This window comes from Solanum lycopersicum, chromosome 3 (genome assembly GCF_036512215.1).
Source record: "Solanum lycopersicum chromosome 3, SLM_r2.1".
NCBI classification, from domain to species: domain Eukaryota; kingdom Viridiplantae; phylum Streptophyta; class Magnoliopsida; order Solanales; family Solanaceae; genus Solanum; species Solanum lycopersicum.
The window spans coordinates 62,798,461-62,817,528 of NC_090802.1; the positions used below are offsets into that span (position 1 = coordinate 62,798,461).

At 35.0% G+C, this 19,068-nt stretch overlaps 5 protein-coding genes across 15 annotated transcripts; 1 reads left to right on the forward strand and 4 right to left on the reverse strand.

The window, feature by feature from the left end:
* Window positions 1–42: 42 nt before the first annotated feature.
* On the reverse strand, window positions 43–3,909 carry LOC101256668 (pentatricopeptide repeat-containing protein At1g52620). Of its 8 annotated transcripts, none has more exons than XR_011220233.1 (4): window positions 1,437–3,909; window positions 1,247–1,309; window positions 1,021–1,114; window positions 43–806 (listed from the first exon to the last, which is right to left on the reverse strand). XR_011220233.1 is itself a non-coding variant. In XM_069295594.1 (2 exons), exon 1 carries the CDS (start codon window positions 3,907–3,909, stop codon window positions 1,465–1,467), a length of 2,445 nt encoding a protein of 814 aa, XP_069151695.1. In that variant the 3' UTR covers window positions 43–1,309; window positions 1,437–1,464. The 8 variants fall into 8 exon arrangements, 1 of the variants encoding a protein (XP_069151695.1); XR_011220232.1 differs by having other exon boundaries at window positions 1,229–1,309; XR_011220230.1 differs by having other exon boundaries at window positions 1,021–1,309.
* LOC101268377 (DCC family protein At1g52590, chloroplastic) lies at window positions 3,297–7,438 on the forward strand. Of its 3 annotated transcripts, XM_069295595.1 has the most exons (6): window positions 3,297–4,180; window positions 5,155–5,459; window positions 5,922–5,979; window positions 6,574–6,681; window positions 6,902–6,994; window positions 7,080–7,438. In XM_069295595.1, exons 2-6 carry the CDS (start codon window positions 5,249–5,251, stop codon window positions 7,159–7,161), a joined length of 552 nt encoding a protein of 183 aa, XP_069151696.1. In that variant the 5' UTR covers window positions 3,297–4,180; window positions 5,155–5,248; the 3' UTR covers window positions 7,162–7,438. The 3 variants fall into 3 exon arrangements, with proteins under 3 accessions (XP_069151696.1, XP_004236013.1, XP_010318777.1); XM_004235965.5 differs by lacking the exon at window positions 3,297–4,180 and having other exon boundaries at window positions 5,089–5,459; XM_010320475.4 differs by lacking the exon at window positions 3,297–4,180 and having other exon boundaries at window positions 5,094–5,459; window positions 7,077–7,438.
* A 447-nt stretch (window positions 7,439–7,885) lies between these two features.
* Window positions 7,886–10,846, reverse strand: LOC101256371 (probable polygalacturonase At3g15720). Its single transcript, XM_010320476.4, has 9 exons — window positions 10,654–10,846; window positions 10,255–10,392; window positions 9,975–10,148; window positions 9,849–9,872; window positions 9,558–9,765; window positions 8,875–8,956; window positions 8,686–8,791; window positions 8,448–8,564; window positions 7,886–8,354 (listed from the first exon to the last, which is right to left on the reverse strand). Exons 1-9 carry the CDS (start codon window positions 10,795–10,797, stop codon window positions 8,124–8,126), a joined length of 1,224 nt encoding a protein of 407 aa, XP_010318778.2. The 5' UTR covers window positions 10,798–10,846; the 3' UTR covers window positions 7,886–8,123.
* Window positions 10,847–12,558: 1,712 nt separating this feature from the next.
* LOC101247711 (embryo-specific protein ATS3B) lies at window positions 12,559–13,604 on the reverse strand. Its single transcript, XM_004235980.4, has 3 exons — window positions 13,385–13,604; window positions 13,155–13,265; window positions 12,559–13,055 (listed from the first exon to the last, which is right to left on the reverse strand). Exons 1-3 carry the CDS (start codon window positions 13,535–13,537, stop codon window positions 12,720–12,722), a joined length of 600 nt encoding a protein of 199 aa, XP_004236028.1. The 5' UTR covers window positions 13,538–13,604; the 3' UTR covers window positions 12,559–12,719.
* LOC101247418 (uncharacterized) lies at window positions 13,594–18,694 on the reverse strand. 2 transcript variants are annotated; one of them, XM_069295596.1, is made up of 6 exons: window positions 18,465–18,679; window positions 16,741–16,854; window positions 16,364–16,443; window positions 15,012–15,136; window positions 14,743–14,858; window positions 13,594–13,735 (listed from the first exon to the last, which is right to left on the reverse strand). In XM_069295596.1, exons 1-5 carry the CDS (start codon window positions 18,515–18,517, stop codon window positions 14,787–14,789), a joined length of 444 nt encoding a protein of 147 aa, XP_069151697.1. In that variant the 5' UTR covers window positions 18,518–18,679; the 3' UTR covers window positions 13,594–13,735; window positions 14,743–14,786. The 2 variants fall into 2 exon arrangements, with proteins under 2 accessions (XP_069151697.1, XP_004236027.1); XM_004235979.5 differs by lacking the exon at window positions 13,594–13,735 and having other exon boundaries at window positions 14,480–14,858; window positions 18,465–18,694.
* Window positions 18,695–19,068: the final 374 nt, after the last annotated feature.

The following is a 19,068-nucleotide window of genomic DNA, read 5'->3' on the forward strand; positions in this document are numbered from 1 at the left end:
GAGTTCACCTAAGAGAACACTTGAGTCATCTAAAAAATGATATAAACTAAAAGAAAATCATCGATACCAAACCAAATTTGGGTTTTACTGTAAAGGGTTAAACGCACAATCCCAAGAAGAAAAATCAAATCATTTTGGAAAGAGTTCTGATTTCCACAGAAGGAACTCCCTCAAAAAATCTAGTACTACATTTCTCTCTCAAAATCAACTGAAAAATGCACCATGTCGTCTTCCACAAATTCATCCAGCCTGCTCATTCTCCAACTAGGTAAATCCCATGACAGTTTAAATGTAGTAAGACCATAACTCCACTGTGAAATTGCAATGTAGTAACCACCTTTGGCTCTGATCCTTTGTGCAGATACCACCAACTAACAGTGTATGTAACTATTTTTGCTGCCTTAGTCCTCCATACCAGCTTCCATATGGGCCTGACGACACCTCTCCTAGATAAGGGTTGTTTTACATTTGAGGTTCAGCCTGCCCAAATCTGTCCTCTCTGAATTGCACTTGAATCAACATTGCAATCTCATTCCATTCCGAATCTTGGACGGGCCTCCTGACCAAGAGATAACAATACCTGACCTCCATACCTAATAACCTCTGGTGAACTGTGGCTTCTTTATAAGTTTTGGTCAAGATTAAGTTGGAATTCTTCTTTTTAGTGCTAAGCCCCCACATCACATCAAACCAAATACGGATATGGGCACATTTTTCGAAGCTCAAAGCAAATGCACCTTGAGAAAAGAGATATCCTTTAATCATATCGTCTTACAGGGATGACACTTTCTCCGAAGAGCTTGCTCCTGTATGTAAGTACACAATACGTTACAGGTTCTTTTGGGGTTAAACCATAACATTCTTCGTCAGCAGAGACTCATTAAATCATTCAAATCAAGCATTGAATGTAAAAACGACGACCAGTAATGAGAAACAAGGGAGCTCCATATTTGACAGCAGCATTGGAGCAGAAGACGAAAAAAATAAAAAATCATCGAACAAGAGACATAGAATACATACTAGTACAAAGAAGTATTGAGTTCATTGCGTCAGTCACAAGAGAAGAGAGTCAATCTTTTGGCATCTGATGTATTAATTTTCCAATGAATATCACCTGCATGAAACCAGATAAATTGCTATCAATGGTGTTTTTATATTTGTTGTTATTAAGTCAAAGAGTCATGACAGGAAAAAGACAAGTTTTCCCGCCCTGTTTTAGTTGCACTACCACCAAAAGAGAGAACACCTAAATGAGCTGTAGCAGAAATGCACCCAAAATTGGATGTCAGTAGGCTGCAAAACCATCAATCTGCACAGAAGATCACATAAAGCTACAATCAAAGAGCTCCATCCATCTTATAGAAGATCCATACATATGCTCTCTCGATAAAAGAGCAATAATGAAGACCTTCAGTCTTCTGCCAGACCAAGCTTACCAAAAACTTAACATCAGTTTCATCTTGATTATGAGACATGGCCTTTACCCAAGGTATGCAAAATTACTGAAGCCTCAGAGTTGAATCCATGACTCAGGTACTGGTCAAATATCAAAGAATACTTTAAAGCGACAGACAGTTCTGTCGCACTTAAGCTGCAGGAGATAATACTTTTCCATTCCTTGGATTTTCCATTCAAGCAAATTCCATGTAATAAGGCGGCGAAGGTAACTGAATCTGTAGTGTAGCCTTTACTAATCATCTTGTCACGTAATTGCAATGCAGTTTTGAGCATTTTATGTAAACAGAGACTGGTGATAATGGAATTGTATGCAGCATTTCTCGGGTGCCAACCATCTGATATCATTCTTTTAAAAATTGCCATAAACTTAGAGCACTTCTCATCATTTTTCTCTTTTGAGAAAATAGTATGCGTGCAATGGGAAAACCCATTGACCAAATAATTGAATGTGACATCAGTTGGATAGCACTTGTGCATGAGCATTTGTTCAAAAATAGAAGCGGCTTTTGCAAGTTTTCCCACTTTACAAAAGCTACCAACTAATATACTATAAGTTATCACATTAGGCATCATACCAATCGATTGCATTCCGTTGAACAACTTTTCAGCTCTCATTAGATCTCCATTCTGACAAAATCCATAAATTAGAGAGCTGTATGTTACCACATTTGGCATACAGTTGCGCTTTACCATGTGAGGGAGTATCATTAATGCTCGGCGCAAATCATTTTGCTTTACATACCCATCAATTACTGTTGAATAAGTAAAGGCATCTGGAGATATTTTTGACTTTTTCATTCTACTGATGCAAGCAACTGCATCTTTCATCAATCCAAACTTACAGTATCCTTTGATCATGGCATTGTACCCCACAAGCCCAGGATCCATACCCATCTCAATTGTCTGCTCAAATAGCTTCTTTGCTTCCTGAAATTCCCCATTTCTTACACATCCATCAACTAAAGTGGCATAAACATATACATCAGGCAATATACCACCGCCAAGCATCTCATCAAGGAGCTGCCTGGCGGCGGGAAGCTTCAATTTTTTGCAGAGCCCACTCATCAGAACATTATAAATTCCAGCATCAGGTGATACTCCCCTTTCAATCATCTTGTCTCGAATGACTAATGCAACATCAACTTCACCAGAGACCACCAATCCATGGACAAGAGCTCCATAAGTTGACACATCGGGCTTTTCACCATACTCTGTCATCTCAGCAAGCAAACTTAACGCCCTTTCAAAATCACCAAATTTGCAGTAGGCATGTACCAAAGGAGTATAAGTAAACTTGGTAGGCACCAGCCGCATATTCTTAACCTGATCTAGAAACTTTTCAGCTTCCTGAATTTTCTCATCCTTGCATGAATAAGAGATCAATATGTTATATGTCACGATATCTGGCTTACTGCCAGCTTCAACCATTTTCCTTACAGTGTCTATTGCTTCCACAGTAAAACCATGCCTACACCTAGCATCAATGATGGTATTATACACTCGGGCATTGACAATCACACCTCTCTCAACCATCTCCTGCACAAGCATATCAACTCTCTCAAAATGCCCATCTTTACAAAACCCATTTATCAGTGCCCCATAAGTCTCCACTGTGGGTAAAAAGCTCTTCAATTTCAACTCATTGAAAAGCCCGTATGCTCTTCTGATGTCACCCTTCTTGCAGTAGCCATCAATCAATGTATTGTAAAAAACAACATTTGGTACACAACCTTTACCCCACCTATCCTCAATCAATTTCCTGCCTTCTTCCACATTCCCTTCTTTACTCAACCCTGTAACAATAATACAAGTGCTAAAATTATCCAAAAATTTATCCTCAACACCGCCACTTCTCTCAACGAGCTCATCGTAGAGTCTTCTAGCAGTTTTAATCTTACCATGTTTTACAAGACCATGAAGTAAAGAATTCACAGTAACTACATGTGGAACCAAATTATAAGTCCTCAGTACAAAATAATACAATTCAACAGCTTTATCAACCAAATTAGAATCAGAATAAGCTTTAATTACAGCATCCAATGCTTCAAGAGTAGGAAACTTATCCTCACAAGTAGTCAAGCTGGACAACAAACTATCAATTTCAGGAAAAACTCTAAACTTAGCCAAGAGTTTCAAAAGAGAAGAACAAGCAAAACGATCAAGGGGACAACCATCGGGTCTTTGAGATACCCAATCAAAGAACTTGAGACCCACATGAGCATCCTTAAGTTTGTCAAACACAAGGTGTGCAATGTCAGGAGGGACAATTTCTTCCTGTGAAAGACGGATTTCGACAGCGTCTTCCCATTGTTGTTGGGTATGGAGGATTTGACAGACCTCGTTAACAACTTCTTTGATGCGGCGTGTTAACGGGAAGTTGGAAGAAGAAGAAGGGGGTTTTGGTTTTGGGTTATGGAGGGGTTTAATGCGGGAGAGAAGGGTTTTAGACATATGAATTAGAAAATGGTTAACTTGGTGTCATCTCCTGGATGAAAGCTCAGTCCAGGAGAAACAGATGAAACAAGATTGATTCATTGCAAGATTGATTCATTGCGGCTTTCGGAAACTTCACTGTCTCTCAAAACCTGAGTGTCACAAAACCCCAGAGAGCTTCAACAGAGTCTCAAACCTCAAAGACTATTTTTTTTCTTACACTTGGGCGGGCCCGTGTGTATCTTTACGGGTATCAATTGAACCGGCAGAAAGGATTAAATTTCAACGGGTAAATACTTCGGTTTTTTAATTCAAACTCATCATTCGTTCACTTTTTCTATTTAAAATATTAAGTTGTTATCTATTAGTATATGATAATAAAATCAATATAAATTTTACACATCTAATAGTTTAGATATAAAAAAAAACTAATAGTTTAGATATAAAATTAGAAAATTAAGATATTTTATGTGTGTATTTGATATAAATAAAAAGGTCAATAAAGTAGGCCAAATTCACCATATATGTTTGGTCTAATTATGCACTTTTGATTTATTTTACTAAGTTAAAAATAGTTTTATTTCACTCAAATTTAGTTGAGAATATATTTAGTCCAATCTAATTCATAGCTACAATAATATAACAACTTGATTGAACATTTTTGATAAACCGCTTTTGTATATTAGCCTAGTAATTGATTTGTAGTACTTGACAATGGATACAATTACTTTCATTATTGTCATTTCATTAGTATAGAATTGTTTGGTTGAATTTCTCAAAAGAGTACTTCTTTGCCCCAAAGCATTATGTTAGAAAAGTATTTTAAAATTAATATTATTTAGAAATAGTATTTTTTTTTAAAAATAGAATGAAAATACTTTCTCCGTTTTAAAAAGATTGGCATAGTTTGATTTGAAATAGAGTTTAAGAAAAGAAAGAAGACTTTTTAATCTTGTGGTTCTAAATTAAAGTTATGTCAAATGTATCACAATGCCCTTTAATCTTGTAGTCTTAAACATGTCACGTTGGAAAGTTAAAGTTAAAGTATTTCCAAAAAAGTAAATGTTATATCAAATATATCAAAATGCTCTTTAATGTTGTGCTCTTAAACATATCACGTGAAAAGTTAAAGTTAAAGTATTTTAAAAAAGAATGAAAACGATTATTCTTTTTAAATAGATTAAAAAAGAAATAGAAATATTCTGAGTATTGATTTAGAGGTATTGGTAATTCCACGTGGCCATAATATGAACATTTTCTCAGGGACTGCTAATTGCAGAAGCAAAGGGCTAATCGTTTAATTTTTAACCACCACTTTTATCAACAAAAGTACAACTGATTTTTGAAGTTGGTTCCAATGAACATGGCGATCACTTCATCCGCTAGCTATGCGGGATTGACTGTAACGCCTCCGTTTCATGCTAGGTTTCGCCGGCAATTCACTCCGTTGGCAACTCTATCAACGCCACCAAACACCAGCAGTAGCAGCCGTCAAGTGGCAGTGGATTGGGTGGAGGAAACTGCTAGTTTCTTTGAGCTTGATAATCGCCCTATAATGTTATTTGACGGTATAACCTTGATTCCTTGCGTCATTTTTCTTTTTAATTTAATTTAATTGGATTGTGTTATACGTTTTTAGAAATTATTGAAAAAATGAAGGATTTTTGAATGCCGTCTATCCTTTAAATCAACTAAATTTATTGAAAATTAAGAAGAAATTAAATATAGATATTTTTGGTTGCTCGTTATTGCAACACATGAATTTCTTAAAGTTCAGCCTTTTTTCCCAGTTGTAGCAAAAAGAGAATTAGGCGTTTCTCAAGCATAACTTTGTCATCATTTTTGTGTGGTCTGTTGAAATAAATTTTCTAGTTTTTGACCAGAACCCTCCCTAGTGGATAACTTTCTTTGTATGAAGTGCAAGTTTAGAACTTAAATAAATTGATCTGAATAAGCTAGCTAGCATACTGTTTTAGTGGTTTCGGATAACATTATGCGTGAAACTGAGAAATGTTTTGCATTTTTTCTAGGTGTGTGCAACCTGTGTAATGGAGGTGTGAAGTTTGTCCGTGATAATGATAATAAAAGGTTGGTGTTTTCCTTCTTCTTTTGTTTTTGGCTGAAAGGATTTAGATTCAAACTTCTTTGCATATGTAAAAGGTTACAAAGTTGTTAAGTACCTTTTATAGGAGATCAGAGTCTGATAATTCTTGATCTGATCTCCTACCTGGTTCACCAAGTTATAAGTTGTGACTGGAGTTATGTACTAGGTCTGCTTTCAGAGACTGACCTTATGTCTCACTCTTTAACATTTGTTCTATTATACTCTGTTGTCTTTGCAAATGCTTGAGAGTTCTGTAGAGCTTGTATGCTGCAGCCTGCAGTCATTCTCACTAATTATATTTGGTTACTACTATGTCAGAGATATTGTATAAATGCAAATTTGATATTTTAAGCCCAGATGTCACATAGTTTTCGTATAAATTTGATGCAAAGAGAGTCTCACATAGTTTTCTTTCAGAAGATAAGTCTGCTAACAGAAATCGTCTGAGCTCATTTAATCAAGGAAATGTTATTAGCAGTCAGACTTCTTACTGTTGTCATCGTCATTATCTGTTCAGTGGTTTTTTGGTTTTCTTCAAGACTATTTTTTCTTTAATTCCTCATTCTGTTGACATCCAGGAGAATTAGGTATGAAGCTTTACAAAGTGAAGCAGGGAAGAACCTGTTGAGGAGATCTGGCAGAGCTCCTGATGATATTTCAAGTGTTGTGCTTGTTGAAAAAGATAGGTATGCTGTATGTTCCACGGAAAAAAAAGGGGGTGGGGGTTGGGGGTGGAAGGAAGGAAGTAAGGGGCCTGACTTTTTACATATTGGAGTACCTTTTTTCCAACTCCGACTTCAATTTTTTTTTTTTCAACTTCAATTCAAATGTTGACCAGACAATACTAATGTTGTATCAACTAGCAATCATAGCAGGAGTAACAAGTGATCACTGTTTTCATTTCAGGTCTTATGTGAAATCCGAAGCTGTTCTGAAGATTATGGAGTACATTAACTTGCCTTTCCCTCAGCTAGCATTCTTCTTACAGTTTGTGCCTCTGTAAGTTTCACTGTTATAATCCCAATCATGGTGAATGTAGGAACTTGCTTTACTTCTGTGCTTAGTTTTCCCCTCATTTTAGCAGATTCATTCGAGACTTTGCATATGATAATGTTGCCAATAATCGTTATGCACTCTTTGGCCGCTCCGAATCATGTGAGATATAAATGGAGACTCTAAGCACCGTTTGGCTGCTCTAGTTCATGTGATTATACACTATACAGAAACTGGTACTTCTTCTCTCGTGCAAGTAAAATACTCTTGTGTATAGAACATATTGTGACTTGCTGTTGTCTGCATATTTAGAATCTAAACTTGATTATTATTGTTGTATGGTTCTGGTGTTATGACTGGTTACAGAATAGAGAAAGAAAAAACGAACAATCTTTTTAATTGTTTCTATACTGAAGTTCATACTTTTTATCTAATGTCTTATTCTGTCAATTAGTTATATCTGTTATACTAGAAACTTGTGGTTTATACATAACTAAGTTCCAATTCCAATGAAATGCTCTACGATTTCCTTTTTCCCTCTAATTTGAAATGAATGTTCTGTGTACAGAGATATTCCAGCTATCAAAAAGGACATGTGGCTCTGATTAGTTATTCATCAAAGAATATGTATCCATAAGCCTTGAATCTGATAACTCCCTAAAATAACGACATAGATGTAAGATTATAACAGTTGAATAATTCCCTAAAATAACAACATAGATGTAAGATTATAACAGTTGAACAATTCCCTAAAATAACGACATAGATGTAAGATTATAACAGTTGAATAATTCCCTAAAATAACGACATAGATGTAAGATTATAACAGTTGAATAGAATGTTTTGCACATAAAAATATTGTGGCTAATGAACAAATCAAATAAAGAGAGTTACCGGTTTTAAGAAGAAGAAAAGATATATCAAGAAAAGAAAAACACAATAGTGGGTTTTGACTTCTGAGTGGTTATTCATTACAGAAACTGTATTCCATAAGACTTGAATGTAACAACTTCTTAAATAACGAAATAGCTATAATAAGTCTATAATAGTTGAGAAGAATGGTACGTGTCTCTCCTTCTCCCAATCTACTCCTTTAATAGTCTTTGTTGAACAATAAGGCATCGAGACATTAAAACTATGGCGGCAGCAGACATTTCACAGCAGGGCTAGTATGAGTGTATCTTCCATGAGCATTGATGCACTTGGCATGAACAGGGTTACCATTAACAGATGATATATATACTCGATCAACAAGTATGTTTTTGCAGCCAACAGTCTCGCTGCAGCTCAGATTTATCACCTCGTCCATCAGGGAAGTCCCTAGTATTCCTCTGAATGTTATGTCACTCAATGCTACTGCAGCTGTCTGCATTAAATTAGTCAAAACAACAAATTAGTAATGAAATTCAACAATCAGTCCCTAGTTTCCAGTCTATATATCTTTTCTTTGTTTTCTCACATCTTTTTTGCAATTGACTCGACTGGGACAGTAAAACTGGTCTATGATGATGGGATTGTTGACTGCAACAAATACAATTCCTTCAAAAGCAATCCTCCTTGCATACCCTTCGCCTCCCTGTTCCATCAAAATATGTTAGCTAGTTATAGTTGTAACAATTACTGCAGTATTTGTCAAGTGTAAATGACGAAAATTATCTGAGCATTTCCAAGCTGATCAAAAACTAAGTGCACATTACCTGCCAGGTCTTAATCCTTACTCCTGCTAAGGTGTCTTTCATCGTGCAATTTCGTACGTTCACATCTTCCACGACTTCAAATCCTCCTTCTCCCAAGGATCCAATACTACAGCCATTAATCTTTTTTCAAAGTTTTATTTAGAAGTTACAACATTCTAGTGAACTAGAATTTGAAAATTCAACAATTACCTAATACCATGGCCAGGTCCGCATGTTATGCCGCTAATACTTATGTTGGACGATCCTCCTCCTATTGCAATACAGTCGTCACCTATCATTGCCCAAAACATGTGGAGTAAACCCGTTATAATAAAAATCAATCAAGTCAGATTTTGCACTCCTGAAGAAGTGAAAGTTCATGGATAAATCAAAATGGAGATATAGTTAGAGGTTGAGCCAAGATTTAAAATTTATGAGTTTGGGATCCTAGTTCTGTTCTATCGGACCCGTGAGCTGAACTCTAACTCTGCCCTTGGTAATAAGTAAGGATTTAACTTATATACCCTGATAGTGTAAAAACTTTTATGAAGGGAAGTCTTGGGACAGCAATGAAAAAATTGTCTCTATATAACCTAGAGCTTACTGGTTTGAATTGTGGAATCAACCATTGGTACTTGCATTAGGGTAGGTTGTCTATGCCATATCTTTTTAGGGTGCAGTTGATCTTTTCCAAATCCTGCATGAAAGTGGGATATTCGTGCACCGGACTGACTCTTTTTAGTTGTAAAAGCTTTTGTTAATTCAAAGTTTTACATCCTAGTCACTTGCTTTATTTTTCAGGTTGATAGTTTAACTTATCATTACTGTGCGATTTTAAGTCGGTGAAATTTATCAGTGTTTATAAGTTAAATTCATCGATAGTGAAAATGTACCTGTTGCGATGAGAGAGTTTTGTATTTGTACGTGTGTGCTACCGGAAACGCCAATCCCATCGGTGTTGAGACTATCACCAGGGGACATAATACGAATATTAGCAATGCTAACTTCATTGCAAGCAGTCAATATGATATGACTTCTAGGACTTCTAATCATCGTTACTCCCCTAACTCGAAGCTGATCACATCTTCTGAAAATCAATGCCTATATATATTGGATAATCATCACATTACTTTAGTACATATACGTTATACACAGGAAATTTGAAAACCATTGTGTGTACTTACAGTGGGTCCTTTGCATTGTGTTTCCTGGTCAAAAAAATAATAATTCCATATGTAAGAAATAAGTTAGCGCTTCTAGAGGATTTTCTTCATGAAAAACTTTGAAAATACTAAAGATTTTAAGCTTACTGGGGATGTGTTATCATTGGTGCAAGCATTTGACCACCATATATGGCCTAGGCCATCAAAAACTCCATTGCCATTTACAGTAAGATGGTCAATATTCGCAAAAGTGAGCCATGCATTGGTTGCAGCTCCATCCCATGCTGATTTTGAGTTAGGTGCAATTATATTTCCAGATACCTGAAATAAGTTAACAAAATTATTTGTCAAATCTACCCATTTTGACATTATAACTTAAAAACGATCACTTTTCTGACGAGTAATTGTAGGTGAAGGGCATCATAACCTGAATATGTATACTGGAGGGCTTGCAAGGACCATCAAATTCTGAAGGCTTAAGTAAGAATTTCTTTCTTTTTGGTATAACAAGAATTACACGACTGGATTCCGATTGACATACAGCTTCCCATGCCTTGAGGAAAGCCTGCATATATATATATATATATATATATATATATATATATACATGATCAAATTGAATTCTCAAGTATATGGTATAAAAGAACAAGAAAATTTAAGAAATAAATGTTTGTGTATACCTTTATCTTTGCCTTTTGGGCTAAGATCAAGTATAGTATGAATTCATCTAGGCCATTGATTCACACAATATTTTTTAACAATCAGAGTGGCTTCCTACTCGAATCTTTGCGTAAGACAAATAAAATAAAAATAAATTTTAATGTACCGGGAGATCATCAGTTCTTCCATCTCCGACAGCCCCAAAATCGATGACATTGAAAGTTTTAATATCAGCACTCCGTACAGAAGAAACTATGCACAACAAAACCAAGAAAGTTACCAAGTAAAACTGCGAATTACTAATCATCATGATCTAGGTAGTACAAGAACCATGCATTGGTAAGAATGTCTAAATCTTCTACTTATATATATAATATAAATAAAGCATAGAATAATAAAAAGCCATGATTCCCTGCACTACTTAAGATGTAAGTTACAAATCACAATAACTAGCAAACATTTTTTTTTTATCAAAACAACTACTCCATCCGTTCCATTTTACGAAACACAATTAAACCAACTAATTTTAATGTAAATTTACATATTCAAAGAAATTAAACACGATTAATAAAAAATTCATTAGATTCTTCAAATAGTAGTAATAGTGTCACATAAAAAGGATCGAAAATATGAGATATAAAATTCGTCCACCTTTTACCAGTATCATTTTATTGAATTTTCATATAAACTAAATACATATATTTGACTAACGGTTTCTTTTTAATAGATCAAGTTGCTTTAATCCTCTTGGATCTCTCACTTTTTCTCGTCGATCGAAGCAAATAATACGAATTACGCAAGTATTATTATTTGGATTTTTTAGTTGCGTTCAAAGTCTACAAAAGAAAAGAAAATACTTATTGTACGTACTATATAAATTCGAGGAAACTTATTACTCCATCAGTCTAACTTAAAAAGAATGAAACATTCCTATATTAAGTAACAATTTAACTTTAAAATATCTATTTTTCCCTTAATAAAATAATTTATAGGCACATAAATTTTTATTTATTCATTTTAGATCACAAATTTTAAAAGTCTTCATTTCTTTCCTAGACCGTCGGAGTCAAACTCTCTCCCATTATAAAATGGGACAAGAGTTATATATATTAATTTAAATAGTGGTACGGTAATCGATCCTCCTTTATCACTTCAATCGAAAGGCAAGCAACCAAAAATAAATAGGATTATAAATACCAGCAATAATGATTAACCTATATTATCCACTAGATTGATATTTTAACCTATATTACCTGCTATATTGATATTGCATTTTGGGATTATAAATACCAACAATAATGATTAACCTATATTATCCACTAGATTGATGTTTTAAACTATATTGACATTGCGACCTACTTATTGTAATTCCATTTGGTTCAAATTTCACCAAGTTTTCCTGCTTACAAAAAAATATTCAACCACGTTGGATAGATAGGAAAAGTTTGGCTCAAGGCTAAGGCAGGTAGAATTATCTGATTTTGTTCACTTCTTATAATTTGGTATTTTAATAATACTACAGTAGTAATAAATTAGCAGCCTTATTTAAAAATTACTAGAAATCTGACTTTACATTGGATTTGGACTACAAAGATTATTTTAGAAGGAATTAAAAAAATATCAAGAATTATTTCCTAAAGTAGATCTGCTTGCTGATTCGGTTAACGGAATTGATAACATTTTTTTAATGAAAAAAATCTGATTGAGTTTTTAGCTTGCTTGGATGGTTATTGACTTGTTGATTATTGTATTGTGTCGTTAATTGTTACTTTTAAGTTTTATTAAGTCATATCGTTAAATCTATCTTTAAACAACAACAAAAAGTCTTATGTCATGTAATAATCCATTTGATCTGATCACATTTGATAATGATATCTAATACTTAGCCTAGATCTACTTATAGTCTTGTACCAATGTGAAAATTTCATTTGTAAATTTTAACTAAATGAAAACACACCTTTATTTAATCACATCGTCATTGAGAAATCTAACTTCGAATCGAATCTCGAATATTCGTCTTGCATTTTAACAATGTTATATACCAAAGTAACTAACTTACCATACCAAAACCTAAGTGCAAGTGGCATTAGCATTCACTTCATTTATTTATTAAAACAACACGTGAATAACCCAAAAAGAAATTGGTCAAGCCAACCTACAAATCCCATAAAACTAGGCAGGCTTTCAACGCAAGGCCCAATTCAGACAAAACAACCAAAAGGCCCATAAACTCTAACCACGAAATAGCCCAGCAATTGTATACAACATAGTGGAACCAACAGAAAGCAAACTCCAGCCCAAGTTTCCGGCAGATTTCACAGCCCGTGAACGGCAGTAATTGTGGCCGTACCAAGTGTTTCCCGGGATGGCAACATTGTAGATGAAGGTGACGGCTTTCGAGTTGTAGCCGTAGATGGTAACATCATACGGTATCCATCCATCGTATCCGCTCCTGTACAGGTACGCATAACAGATCTGATACGTACATGGACCGTATACCGTATATGTATCCTTCGAACACCGCTCAAAAGCCCTGCTTGCCGGGTCATCTATCCGCGGTGCATAAACCTGGGGAAAAAAATGGTATTCCGATCCGTATTGGACAATTGAACAGTGAAATTAAAACAAATTGGAGCTTAAAGCGGTATGAGAATCGGTATTAGTTACCTGATTTCCATAAGCATCGCCAAAGGCTAAACTAATTTGGTCTCTAGTGTAAGCTGGAGAAGAGCAGCTTGTCCTTATGCTTACCGTAAATGAACAGCGTGCATTTTGTCCCTAAAATATTCAGATTAATCCGTGCTCAAAACATATTGTTTGGTTAATTAATTGAATATCAAATTTTCTGAACTTGATATTGCGGAACCAAAAAAGGAGAAGAAATGACTGAATCGTACCTGGTGCAGAGTGGTGTTGATTATATCGAGGGATGACAAAGGCTGGGGCAAGAACACGATGGATCTTGATGCTTGGACACCGGAAGTTATGGAAGCGACGGTGATAACGAGAAGAAAGAGCATCACCGGCCGGCTGGTCATGGCTGGTGACATCGAGAACCCTCTGTTAGGTAAACTTGTTTAACCAGTTTTTGGAATATGATATGGCAATCGGCGTTTACTAATTTGTGGCAAAACTTCGAACGGCACACGACTTATGTTTAGATAATAAGGAAAGGGTATGTTCGTCATTCCGTGTCTAATGAGCGTAGACAGAAGGTATCAGGTGGCAGGTAAAACGGATGGCTGGTGCTGCAAATAGTACAAACGTGTTTGGCATGCAAAAAAATATTTAAATTTAAGCATTGAAAAATATACCTTATGAATGAGGTATAAATATGCAAAATATATAAAATGCAGGTGCCAGATTTAGGGTAAAAAGTTTACATACACCCTATCAAATACAGCACGGAGGTTAAAAAAAAAAAAAATTTACATACACTCTATCTTTTTCAAACTTTATCGGTGAAATTTCACGAATAATTACTTACCGCATGGTAAGGAAGAGTAGTAGACTATATTTTAGAGTTTGGACACAGTATTGGCTTATTCGTGGCTTTATGTATCTTAGTGAGCAAGTATATGGACATTCTATTCAAATCCAATAAAAAAAGTTTCGGATGTGTTTTATCTGATAGGGATGGCTTGTTTGGTAGCTGGAGCTGCGGTTCCTTGTGTCAATTCTTTAAAATAAATACAAAATAGTCCTTATCTAAACTCTACTTCCTGGTTTAGACTTCAAGCATGTTCTTTCAGAAATTTCTGATTAGATTCAAAATTGATGATATATTAAAATTTCAGAACAAGCTGTGGCTAGCACAACTTTTAATCTATTTTGTGTAGATGAAAGAAGTTTTGGTAAAATCCATAGCGTTTTGGTGCTGAATTTTTCCTTGATTTTATTAGGGGAGGCAGGTGAGAGAGGGAAGTAGTAGGCGGCACCCACAGTAATTTATTGCTGGACATTGACATATAAGCTAAGGCAAAACGCACAAATTCAGAGGTCGGGAACCATATTCCGTTCAACTGGAAGGGTAATATAGAGATACAATCCTCAAACAAGTCGAAGAATGTAGAGAAGGAATAGGAATCCATTCATCCCTTCTCCACTTTTCAAAGGTTATGGGGAGTGATTTTTCTTATCTGGCCAAGTAAATAAATCAAATTTAAGTGCTAAAACCTGCTAATAAACTTACTAACAGACAATCCATAAGCCAAATGAAGATACAAAACATGCATTAAAACTATACTTGACGTACAGAGTGCAGCTTGAGTCCCAGGAGCTTTGCATAAAAAATCTTCATCAGAATTCTGTTGGTGGTTTCAACCTAACAAGTCTCTTGATTCTATCTTTGTCAATGTTTTCAAGCAACCCCTTCAAAATACAAAAAGCGGAATAATATCATTATCCAGACAGCAGCATGTTAACAGCTTTAAGAATTTCATAACAATGTAATACTTGAGAAGATGGAGAGTTTCAAGCATGTGAAATTGTTTTATGTTACAACACAGAGACATTTTATCTTACCGTCCACACAATCTCATCCAGGCACAAGCAAATCTTTCCATACTTATCCAGGAAAAGTCTCTCCGTTGGAGGTTTTCCACATACATCCTTGATCGCAGATGTTATAACAAAGATTGCTTCAGACACTGCAAATAAAGCCAAAAAGTCTATAAAAAACAATGGAAAGACAAGTTTGATGATGCTATATACAAGTGTAGAACAGACATCCCAACATATAGAAAAGTTACCTAGATAATCCCCGCTGACAAGACACCACACAACTTAAGGGAAGACCACATAACCTCACTGATGGAAGTTTCCGTAAAAACATTGGCAGACAAGTAGATTTTGTGGTTCCTATAATGGAAGCTACAATGGGATTTGTCATCTAAGCTAATGTGGTAGAGTTGGTGGTTGCTTTTCCCTTCTAGAGAATAGAACACCTCAAGTATAAGAAAAATCAGCTCACTTATGTAATCTACACTAACGTATCGAAGGACATCAAATAAGCTTCAGATTGAAAATCTCTTTTTCGTGGAATGAACACCATGATGCAATTAGGTGCACAAACTAAAAGTAAGCTGCACATTACGTTTTGATTGCAGAAAACTCGAATCATTTATAATTAGGTATACACACTCTTCTAGAGTAGATCTTGGATAATAACTCCAATACATGATAGAGTCAAAACAATGGTAGGAAAACTATTAGGATAAAACTATTTAGTAAGTTGAGTAATTCAGTTTATTTTTTATCATGGTGCTATCCGGGCAACACGTCCACACCTCGACTATTCCACCGGATACCTGCTACTTAGAAAACTGTATCTGCCAAGTCACAGGCAGATGAAAACAAACCACCTAATTTTTAACTCGGCTTAATTTGAAACCTTATCTTCGACAGTATTAGTCCCTCTTCTTTGCCCGCTAAATACGCCTTTAGATACTTAGTAAGTTGACTAATATTTAGAGATTTTCTTTTAATGCACACAAAAGAAATGATGATTTATTTGAAAGTTAAATGGCAACATCTCAAATCATGAAATCAAATTAGTTTGGAACATTCAGTAACTACAAAGTTTGCAAAGGCATTGGCGTTCACATAATTAAGATCAGAACAAGTTTGCGTTCCTCAACTCAACCACCTAAATAAATTGCCAAAAGCATTGCTTTAAGCTACATGAAGACGGCATAAACAACATGTCCAAATAAAGCTTATACATATGAGAAGAAGACAACACAATTTAAAGTGACTTTCCAACACAAATTAATTGCTAATGAGGCCTTAAAAAACTGTACAATGCATCAGGAAAACTTCTATTTTTTTGTTTAAACATAAAGGCTAATGACTTTAAGTGTATGTGATACACTTACATGCAAGTTCATCATACGCATCCTTTCCTACAACATAGATGCTGACATCTCCAAGTATTGTGTATACAATGTAAACAGACCTGCAGATAATAAGTTTGTGAAAATACTACAGATAAAAACAGTCCTAATTGTTAGCAAACCACCCTTAAATACAATAATCTTCTATTAAGGTTCAGCTGAAAGGAGAGTGCTTTCCAGAAGCAAGCAGACAATGATATAAATTCAGTTCCAAACACTACAAAGGAGGAAACTTGGAAGCAAGCAATTTTGTTCATCCCTCCCTCCTCACCTCCAATTCACAGTTGTTTTTATTTATTATGTTATTACCATTGGTCAGGAATGTTTGTCAAAGTAACCACAAAAACAAATTCACATACTTGTGGCAAGCCACTAGGAGTTCTTCATTCTTAATCCCTCTAAGATTCTCCGCACCCAGCTTAACTAGGAAAGACCTCCAATGCAGACGCTCCTCTGCTGGTACTCCATTAAAACTGCAAGAGAAAAGATTAAAAGAGGTCATTCCTGCCTGCAAAAGAAAGACTAAAAAGTTGTTTTCTGTACAAAAAATAAAAGCTCCATTACCACTGGAGAAACTTTGATTGAAGGAACAATAGAATAATTATCTCAGTAAAGGGATTATTCCATTAAAAAACAAAAGAAGAAAAGGCACTGTCCTATATGTATATTGATGCCATGAACCCTTAGTGCTACAAATTGAAAAAAGATAATGGAAATCTTCAGATTTTAGTACATGATCTAATGTTTCAAATTTTTGGACTCACTTAATTTCAGAAAAATGACACAATAGATGAATATTTCATACATAGCATCAATACATGATAGTCAAAATAGATGAGCGCAACATTAGTATTTTTTTTAAGAGTGTACATTAGTATTAGTACTATGAAATAGGATGATGAACATCAAAGTGATGAGTAGCTTTTTAAAATGGCGGTAAGACCAGTGATTATATATGAGAGTAAATATTGGGCCTTACACAAGATGAACATAGAATGCGACTACAAGATGGATGACGACTATAGAAAATTAGACAGTACTAAAATGATCACCACAAATAGAAGGACAAGTAGCACACATAGGAGATGATGATAAATGGTTCCTTAGATTGGTCTGGTCATGCCATATGAAGACCTCTGTATGTATGAGTTGGTAGGTAGCATACCATGAAAACGGAAGGTGCTTAAAGGGCCTAGAGTATACCTAAAATTACATTGAGAAAAATGTCTGAAATGATTCTTATAGACAATAACAGAAAGTCCATTTATTAGTTCAGTGTTTGCTGGGACTTAATTTAGTCGGTAGAGAATGAAGAGAATCTAGTGTCGAAGAAGTCTAAATTATGGAGTTATTGGATGTTACAAGTCAAAATGGATATTAAGGATCTCTATAACCAACCACAATTCAACTAGCTTAGAATGGAGTCGCATTGTAGTAGACTAGTAATCATAGGTGTTTATCAAAAGCCACCCCTCAAGTCATAAAAACTCTAGAGTATGGAGGAAATCAACTTCAACACACACAGAGCAAAAGAAACAAATTTCATACAGAAGATTTCTTTTGCTCGTTCTTTATTCTCTTCATTAAATGTTTTCCTCTTTCTTCCTCCACTTGTGGTATGCTAAGAGGAACTTAATGCACCCAAGGATGTAGCCTAGTGGTGACCATAGGTTGAAAACATTTGCGAAAAATACTAGATGATTTCTTCTCCTATATCTTAGCCTTGGTGGTTGGAGAGCGAGGCATCCGATGGAATTAGTCGAGGTGCTTAGGAGAGGGAGGCATCACATGGAATTAGTGGAGGGGCGCCCAATCAGTCCCAAGACACCTCATTATAAAAATTAAAAGGAACTCAGGCTAATATGTGATATGGAGAAGCATCAATTTAATGGAATGCAAAATTGAGCTTCTTCCTGAATGATTTCCAATCAAACAGAACAAAGCCCCAAAAAACAATAAACTAGAGATCAGCAGATCTTATGAAACAGATACCATAAGCAATAAATAAATTTAATAGAAAACGCATCGATTCAAACAGGAAATTCTCAAAGTAATATTTTACGGGAAGAAATGAGTATGTTACCGTTCGACGAGGATGTTGCCGTCAGAGTTGGAAAATAAGACCGCCAGAAGCATTTTCTAACCCTTAATCAAATGCTATTGTCTGCTGATCTGATCACTGATCGGAAAATTCGGATCAGAAATCGCGTTTTCAGGCGTTGAAGAATTTTGACTGCTAATTCTATTTTGACCTTTGTCTTACCGAATACTAACTATTTCTTTGTCTTTTCTGTTTCTTTTCCTTTTTGAGTCGAATAAAATAGTAAAATTTATCTTCTTCTAATTTCATTTTGTTTTTGTTTTTTTTTTTAAAAAAAAACTCTCATTAATGGAAAAAAAAACTCTCATTAAAACCTTCAAAGTTATACACTGAATAATGTTTTGGTAATTATTATTTTTTACCACATTGTTTTTGTCTTTGGCTACCTAAACTATATACATCTGTATTGATGGGTAATATGTATAAAAATAGTTATTTATGCTATTTGATTTAAATTTGTATAAATTTTAAAAAATTATATTTCATTCAGTTTTTGATTTAAAGTGCTACACTTAGGCTCTTACTCATAAAATGATTCTTCCATCAATAATGATTATGGTCCATAAGACTATAACACTCAAAACTC